This window comes from Sodiomyces alkalinus, assembly GCF_003711515.1.
Source record: "Sodiomyces alkalinus F11 unplaced genomic scaffold SODALscaffold_10, whole genome shotgun sequence".
In the NCBI taxonomy this organism is placed as follows: domain Eukaryota; kingdom Fungi; phylum Ascomycota; class Sordariomycetes; order Glomerellales; family Plectosphaerellaceae; genus Sodiomyces; species Sodiomyces alkalinus.
Genome location: NW_021167088.1, coordinates 210,351 through 218,305, shown reverse-complemented (window position 1 = coordinate 218,305; position 7,955 = coordinate 210,351). Strand labels below are relative to the sequence as shown.

Genomic DNA, 7,955 nt, shown 5'->3' with positions numbered 1-7,955 from the left:
AGGGAGTTATTAAGAAGTCACAGACCCAATCGTCCTTGTTATAAGAGTATTTATAGGCGAGCAGTCTATCTCTCAAATGCTTCTGTCGAAAACTGTATGATCAGTACCCGCCCTGAGGAACATCCAAGGGCGATTGTTGACTTGTAAATGGCTGAAGTCAACGGCCGATACTCTGAGGGCAACCAAAGCATTCTCTGGTCATGTTTTACGATCCAGACTCCATCGGGACTGATTCTATAGCCGTGATCATGAGGCACTGTAGAGATCCCTGAGATCTTTTGAGGCTGCGTCTCCGTATCGAACAGATCTAGAACTTGGACGTCCCTATCGGCAGAGAGACGCGTGTTAGGCCTCGTAACAAAGGAAGGGCGAGCGACCGAGCCACTATTCCCCTCGAGCGTCCGCACGCACGCGCCCGTTTCTGCGTTCCAGACCTTGACCACCCAGGTCCTGGACTCGGGCCTCCCATCGTCGGACATTGAGATGAGCCGTGCACCATCTCTTAAGAAAGCTACCGCTGTGACCCAGTCGGTATGCCCTTCAAGCGTCTGCACACAGGTACCTGTCGCCACGTCCCAGACCTTCGCCGTCCTATCGCCGGACCCTGAGATAAGACGTTGGCCGTCTGCCGAGAAGCATACTGATTTGACTGAGCTTTGATGGCCTTGCAGCGTTTGTACGCAGGCGCTTGTCGCCGTATCCCAAACCTTGACGGTCCCATCGGATTCGGCCCCTGATGCGAGCCACTGGCCGTCCTCTGAGAAAGCTACTGACGTGATCCCCCCATTGTGAAACTCGAGCGTCTGCGCGCAGGCGTCCGTTGCCACGTCCCAGAACTTGACGGTCTTATCACCGAACCCTGAAGCTAGTCGCCGGCCGTCGGGCGAGAAAGTCACCGAGAGTGCCCATTCACGGTGGCCTTTTAAAGTTTGCATACAGGCGCCCTTTGCCGTGTCCCAGATCTTAATAGTGCCATCGCCAGATCCCGAGGCGACCCGCTGGCCATCCGCCGAGAAGGTTACTGATGCAACATGGCTGTTGTGGCCCTGTAGCGCCTGTATGCAAGTCCCCGTCGTAGCATTCCAGATCTTAGCCGTCGCATCGTTCTCAGACCCTGATACGAGCCACTGGCCGTCCATCGAGAAGGCCATACTAGTGGTCCAGTCGCCATGGCCTTCGAGAGTCTTTATACAAGCACCTATCGCCACGTTCCACACTTTGACCGTTTTGTCCATTGACCCTGAAGCGAGTTGTTGATCGTTCGCAAAAAAGGCCAGTAACGTGACCGAACGGACGTGGCCCTTCAGTGTCTGTATGCAGGCGCCCGTTGCTGCGTCCCAGATGTTAATAGTTCTGTCGCGGGACCCCGAAGCAAGTCGTTTGCCGTCCGCCGAAAAGGCTATCGAAGAAACCCAGTCACTATGGCCCTCGAGTGCTTGCACGCAGGCACTTGTTGCCACATCCCAGACCTTAACGGTCTCGTCCCGGGAAGCTGAGGCGAGCCACCGGCCGTCCCCCGAAAAGGCTATCGACATAACCCAGTCGCTGTGGCCCTCGAGCGTCTGCATGCAAGCACCCGTGGTAGCATTCCAAACCTTGATCGTCCTGTCGTTGGACGCTGACGCGAGCAACTGGCCATCGGATGAGAAGGTCACCGATTTGACAGTGTCACCGTGACCCTCGAGCGTCTGCAGGCATGTGATCCAATCCGCTTCTATATCCGGTGCTGAAATGATCCAGTTTGGTGCTTCGTCTCTAAACAGTCTTCCTACTAAGCTCCGGGTAGGACAGAAAGTGAGCGCTGATGCATAAACTTGTAGCGGAGCAATCTCCAGAGCTCCTTTGCAAGACAGGACAAATCGTCTAGCGTCTTGAAGCAGGTCTGCTAGTTGTCCATTCCCTGAACCCCCCTGTCGCAGATCAAGTCAATTCACGTCAACAGTCTACCCAGCAGTCAACAGGTCATAAGCGTTGGCTTACCACTAAGGGCTCAAGCTTCTGCATTGCCAGCACGGCTTGTGGGATGCTGCGTAGTAGACTAAGGGCCTCCAGCCAGTAAAGATAGTTGCGTAGAAGGAAGGTATGAACAGGGCCATCGTCTTGGAGTTGCTTCTGTGCGACTCCTTCTGCATGATTTAAGTCGCGAAGATGATCGACCCAGTGTATACAAAAATATCGTACAGGCGCTAATGGATCTGGATCGGGCGGGGAGACGTTGTCGATGAGGAATCCTGGGGCGCTCAACTCGTAGACGTCGCGTCGAAGTGTCCTGGATAGGACTTCAAGTGATCTTGAGAAAATAGCATGGTGCTGGTGCGCGATACCAGAAGGGAGGATTTGGCTGTGAGCGTCGTTCAACAGGAAATCCTTCGCTGATTGGTGTATAAAGTATATAGTTCCCTCTCGGAGAGTTAGAAAAGAGCCGCAAGATCCGATGACAGTTTCCAAGGCTGCAGGGTCGCTATCGAAGCGGGCTAGAGACTCAATTGTAGATGTCAGCTCCTCCAAAGAGATAGGGCGGTATATGACTGAGACAACGGCCAGGATCTGTTTGCACAGCTCTGCATCCTTCGAATCGCAAACATGTTCCATCATTCGCCTGTACAGGGAATCAAGACCTGGTGGGAGAGTTCTGAGGATGTCGATCGCGTGCCACCTCTGAATAGCCGTGCCCGCCAGCTCTTAATAGGCCAAGGCCACCCAGAGGAAGGTGTTGTTCGCCTTGTCGGCGAAATACCGCTGAACGGTATCCCGGGTTTTTATGTCGTACTTTTTGAGCTGTGCTAATTCGTCGACTTTATATCGGATGTAAATGCGAACAGCGTCGGAGATGACGTCTTGATTAAGTTCGAGCCGTAGCGTGACTTTTCGTGTGGTGCCGTCCAGCTTCTCCTCGATGTCCGGCCATTTCGGCTGGAAATGGCCCACTTGGCACGAGACGAGGACAACATCCGAACAATAAAGTTCAGCAGCTGCGACCGGCCCGTTTCGCACTCATCGAGGGCGTCAACGATGAGTATTACGCCATCCGGAGCTGAATCATCTAGTAGCATGTCGGTGAGCATCTTAGACATAACTTCCCACGCGTTCGGCCCCTCGAAACGCTGCCGCTTGCCGCCACCGTCGTGCTCCTTATGGACGCGAGAGATAAGCGAGGGGTGTTGGCGTACAAGGCTGTAGATCAGACCTCGCAGCACAGCCGTTGCATTGTTCAGCTTCTGTTCAGTGGCCTGGCAGAAGAAGTAACTTAGCCGATTCGCTGGGTCCTTCTCCAGCTCGTCGATGACCCCACATAGCAGCATTGTCTTGCCCTTGCCAGGGTCGCCCTTAATCCAGAGCAGTCCACTATACAGATCTATACGCCATTCCCGGAAACTGGGGTTGTCTAGAATCCAACAGTACGAGTCTCTGATAAGGCCCCCTTTCATGTCCTGGATGCGCGTCTTGTCGTGGCGGGGGTCCGTCTCGTAGAGGTCGTTAAGGCATTCCTTATCTTTCTCGTCTTGTCGAGTCTTCTCTTGCCGCATGACCTGATGTTGGATGGCCGCAACCATTGGAGTTATCTTCTTTGCTTCTCGAAGAATATACGCGGAGAGGGTACCGAAGCGCACGGCTGATCATTTATCGGCCCTGGGCTTGCTTCTCATGTTGATATCAGCCATAGTACTTGGGCGTCGCTAGCTGGATACTACACCAGAACCGGCAAATTGACCATCACTAACATAAGCCCAAAGCATAAAGCAGAGGACGGGGCCACCCTCATAACGACATTTCGGCGAAAGAGGAGGATACACTTCAGAGATCAGGAGGGGCGACTCCAAATCAGGAAACGGCACATTTGTTGCACCACGAGGACTGGATGGAGAGTATGAATTATGGTAATCCTCTTAGGTTCGTTCCTGAAATGTGTCCTAACCTTGATGCGAACTAAATGAGGCAAATGAATGAGAATATAAAGCAGTGTTCACGTGTACTTCTAGCTGGAGCTCCTGTTCGAGTTGAATCCTAAACTTCAAGTTGCCATGCGCTTAACCCTCGTGGAATAATACACTTGGAGTGAACCAATACTTCGCCCTGGATACGATTTTTCGAATTTCTTATGAATTTCCTTCCATGACAAGCGCTCGTTTCGTAATCGAACGAGATAATTCTCCTTATCGGCTGAGAAAGGAGTTCCTGTCCTCGAGCTTCGTTTCCGCTTCTTCGAGTCCGTTAGGCGTGCAACATCTTCGGTGGGCAAACCTGTGGCTTTTCTTTTCGAGGCATCGACATGAGTATCCGAAGCGTGAAGGTGATCGAGCTCCGTCTTTAAGTCGTAATTGAATTCAAGTTAGAATTTCGTCGTGCCACCTACCACCACCCGCTTTAAAATAACATTATCCAACGGCCACTCGCTAAAGATAGTAAACGGACCTCCTTGATGTGATTCCTGGTCTGAAGAAATATATAAGGATCGCGGGCTAAGATAGCCAGAGGTTCCAGACTCTTTGGTAGCAGAGCCTAGCGGCCTCATAGGAGCTAGGCGGGAGGTACGACGGTCAGGGCCAGCCCTGCCCCGAGGTCGACGGGGGCTATACTGGTTAAGCCTAGGTCCAGTGCTCTTGCTACTACGGCTCCTAAGTCGTCGCAGTCTCCTAGAAGACCTAGTGCCGTAATCCTCATCGCTGTCACTGGATTCCTCCGACGAGGAAGCCGAGCATAAGGCATTATTTTCGTGACTATGTTATTAGTTTTGATAACGTTCTGCTTTATCTCGGGCAGCAGCTATAGTATAGAGGCGAGCGCTAGATCGTCGTATATAGTTATTAGGAAAAGGATAGCGGCGGGCTCGCTTAATCTTAGGTGGTAGGAGAAGTTTTTTCACACTCTTCTATATACGCGGCTAATTACCTATTAAGGCCTAGTCTCTAGCGTCTAACGATAAATTAGTCGGAGTTCTCGGCGAGCTATAAAGGGGAGGGGCAAGGGTAGCCCCGTGGCTTAATACTAGCTATTCAGAATATAAGGGTACCGAACTTAATATAGGAGATAATAAACGTATAGGCGATTAACTGCTAGACCTTAAGCTAAGTCTAGTTTTCCCGGTTAAATTAAGGCTATCTCGGTCGTTAATAAGTCCGTCCAGTATCCGATCCAGTTCCTCTATATCTATATCGGGAGATACGGGTATCGGGTCGTGGCGTATAGGCGGGTATTCAGGAGCTTCTTCCCGTGGTTAAACAAAGCCATTAACTAGAGATAGTCGTCGGTATTAGAGTTAGTCTGGCTCGATACTATCGCTTACGGCTAAACCCGCGATCCTGTCTATATCAGGGGAGGGTATAGCCTAAGGGGACGGTATAGGCGAGGCAGATCGCGGTATTAGAGAGGCCCGTCTCTTAGGGCTAAGGTCGTTAAGGGCCTAGCGAAACTATTATACTAGGAAGGCTAGTGATAGTAAAGGGGATAGGCCGTTCTCGCGGATCGGATACTTCGAGTCCCTATCTTAGTATAGCTAGAAGCTTACGTCTGAATAATCGACTATTCGTCTAGCTACCTTAGACGTGTTTAGCTAAGTATTAGCGTTATCGCCACTGCTAGTATCGCTAGCGCTATCGTCTTCGACTTCGATAGCGTCGCGTATAGACTACCCACGGGCAAGAGCAAGCTGGCTCTACCGTATAGCTAGCGCGGAGGGTCTTAGTCTCTAGGGATATACCGGCGCAGCTAAGTAAGCTCCGGCTTCCTTATTAGTGACCAGAGAAGATCTAGGAGTCGGTAAAGCGTAAAATTAAATACGGTTAAGAGTGATAGATATTATAGTCGTATAACTAAGTCCGTAAACTAAAGTATATTAGCAAACATATAAAGGTTAAAGAGCAAAAAAAGGGGGAAGATACTTCTTTTTATAGATACGTAGCTGCCTGCCTATTACCACGCTCTATATCTCCTTTCTCGCGCGCCCTCGATATAGCCCGACTTATAGGATTTTACTTACTCCTATTTCTTACTTAAAACCCTCTCTATTCGCTCCTAATATCAAGCACTATTCCCTTGCTAGTATTATCGCCGATTAGTAAACCGAGCCGGTGTTTACGCCCTGCCTGGTTCGGATCAGGAATAACCCGAGGGCTAAAAATCATTCGATTCTCGGGGTTACCGCCCTGCTAGCGCCACGAGCGTATCCTAGATTAGGTATAGACGCAGTACGTAGGGCCGCGAATCTAACTACTACGGCCGTAAAAACAGGGTTTTACGTAGTATATACCCGAAATATAAATAAGGAACGAGTCGTAAGGTCCAGAGGAAGCTTATTACCCGATCCAGTTACGAAATAGCCGAAGTAGACCGGTACGATATAATACTGCTAAACCTAATTCTACGGCCAAGGCCGTTAATAACTTCGTGTCTACAGGAATACGGACCACCTACCCCTCTAAATAAGCCTAATAAGTTTAGCTTAGAACGGCACGGCTATTAACGCTTTATATTAGGCTCTCGGTACGTGCCCTAGGCCTCGGCTTGTAACGCCACAGGAGGGCCCGAGATCCTAGCCTAACCTTCCCCCCTTTTCCTTATATAACGTAAATCGTACGATCTAACCAGATAAAGCAAAGTCCGGTACCTATAGTAATACCGGTAGGAACGTAAGCGTCCTTAGCTCAGTATATCGTTACATCGCCGCCGGAGCTTTATCCTTCAGGCATATCGTAAGGCATATCGCGAGGCGTGATCGATAGGTCTAGACAGGGCGAAAGAGGCAGTGATTATCGGGAAGCTAAGGCCGTAAAGATAGCGTGATCTGTTAGTAGTAGAGAGCGATACTAGGAGAGGTGCGGCCTCTTTAGGCATTCTTTATTCGGGCAGGAGGTTGGGAGTAGGTTAGATAGACACGTCACTAGAAGATGATATATTAGCAAACTTCTTACAGAAGACGCTAGTCGGCGGGAACGTAGGGAGCTTACAAGGCTCGAGGCTCAAAGCTCACAGATCGTGTAAAGCGGACATCAACTAAGATTGCTAGTTAACCTAAGGGAATACGGCTAGGGAAGGGCGATACTGGGCCGGACCAGTCCGCGGGTTAGTTAAAGCAGCAGTATAATAACGGAAATTACGAGGACCGGCAGGTTAGGGGGCAGAAACAAAGCGAAGCGAGGGGAATAGCACTAACGGCTAAAGGCTAAGCCTACGAGGATATAACGATAAGACGAGTCGGGAGGGGAAGGAGGGCAAAGGAGTAGAGAGTACTTAGGAGGACGTGAAGTGGGAGGGACGGCCTTCTTATAGGAAGACGTGGTAAGGCCCGTGCACGTGGATAAGATACTAACAGGCACGACATAGCGCGTTACCCGATTAGGGCTACCGCTATTCCCGGAGGGGAAAGCAGCGACTTCGCGTTTACGAATACTATCGTCGGACTAAGCCTCTAGTGGCCGATCGTTATTCGACTATTAGGTCCTAGATATACCGAATCCTGCCTAACGGTCGTTATCCGCTTTAGGAGCGATTATCTTATTAAGAAGGAGATATAGGTCTACCCCGAAGGGATAAGGACTAAAGGGTAATAGGGAGTAATAGATAAGGATCGTAGTCTTATATAAGGGGAGGCTAACTATAGGTTAACTAGTAGTTAATAGGAAGAGTATCTTAAAGGTAGGTAGTAGTATAGAGGAGAGATAATCGCTAATCCCTTCCTTCTAGAATAGTCTAGCTCCCCGTCTTATATAATAAATATCCACTTATCAGTTAGCCGGTAGTCTACTACGTAGTCCACTGCTATATCCTAGTACCTCCTAAGTCTTCCTTATATCCTACACCTAACAACGCTCGGCCAATTCTCTTTAATTCTTTCAAGAATCGAACTTGAATGTCATTCTTATCAAAAATGCACTTTACCATTAAGTTAAAGAATCTGATAAATTAATAAGAATAATTATTATTTTATCCAACCTAAATTAATAATATAATTCATTCAG

The 7,955-nt window shown here is 49.6% G+C and overlaps 2 protein-coding genes and 1 pseudogene across 3 annotated transcripts; all 3 read right to left on the bottom strand.

Moving 5' to 3' along the window:
- On the bottom strand, window positions 1-2,689 carry SODALDRAFT_49836 (prolyl oligopeptidase-like protein). The gene is made up of 2 exons (XM_028615418.1): window positions 1,981-2,689; window positions 1-1,910 (listed from the first exon to the last, which is right to left on the bottom strand). The coding sequence occupies exons 1-2, from the start codon at window positions 2,593-2,595 to the stop codon at window positions 66-68; spliced, it is 2,460 nt and encodes an 819-aa protein (XP_028463529.1). The 5' UTR covers window positions 2,596-2,689; the 3' UTR covers window positions 1-65.
- SODALDRAFT_393453 (hypothetical protein) lies at window positions 2,690-3,570 on the bottom strand. The gene has a single exon (XM_028615268.1). It carries the CDS (start codon window positions 3,552-3,554, stop codon window positions 2,784-2,786), a length of 771 nt encoding a protein of 256 aa, XP_028463528.1. The 5' UTR covers window positions 3,555-3,570; the 3' UTR covers window positions 2,690-2,783.
- A 4,251-nt stretch (window positions 3,571-7,821) lies between these two features.
- Window positions 7,822-7,892, bottom strand: SODALDRAFT_t172 (annotated as a pseudogene). The gene has a single exon. The product of its transcript is annotated as a tRNA-OTHER (tRNA).
- Window positions 7,893-7,955: the final 63 nt, after the last annotated feature.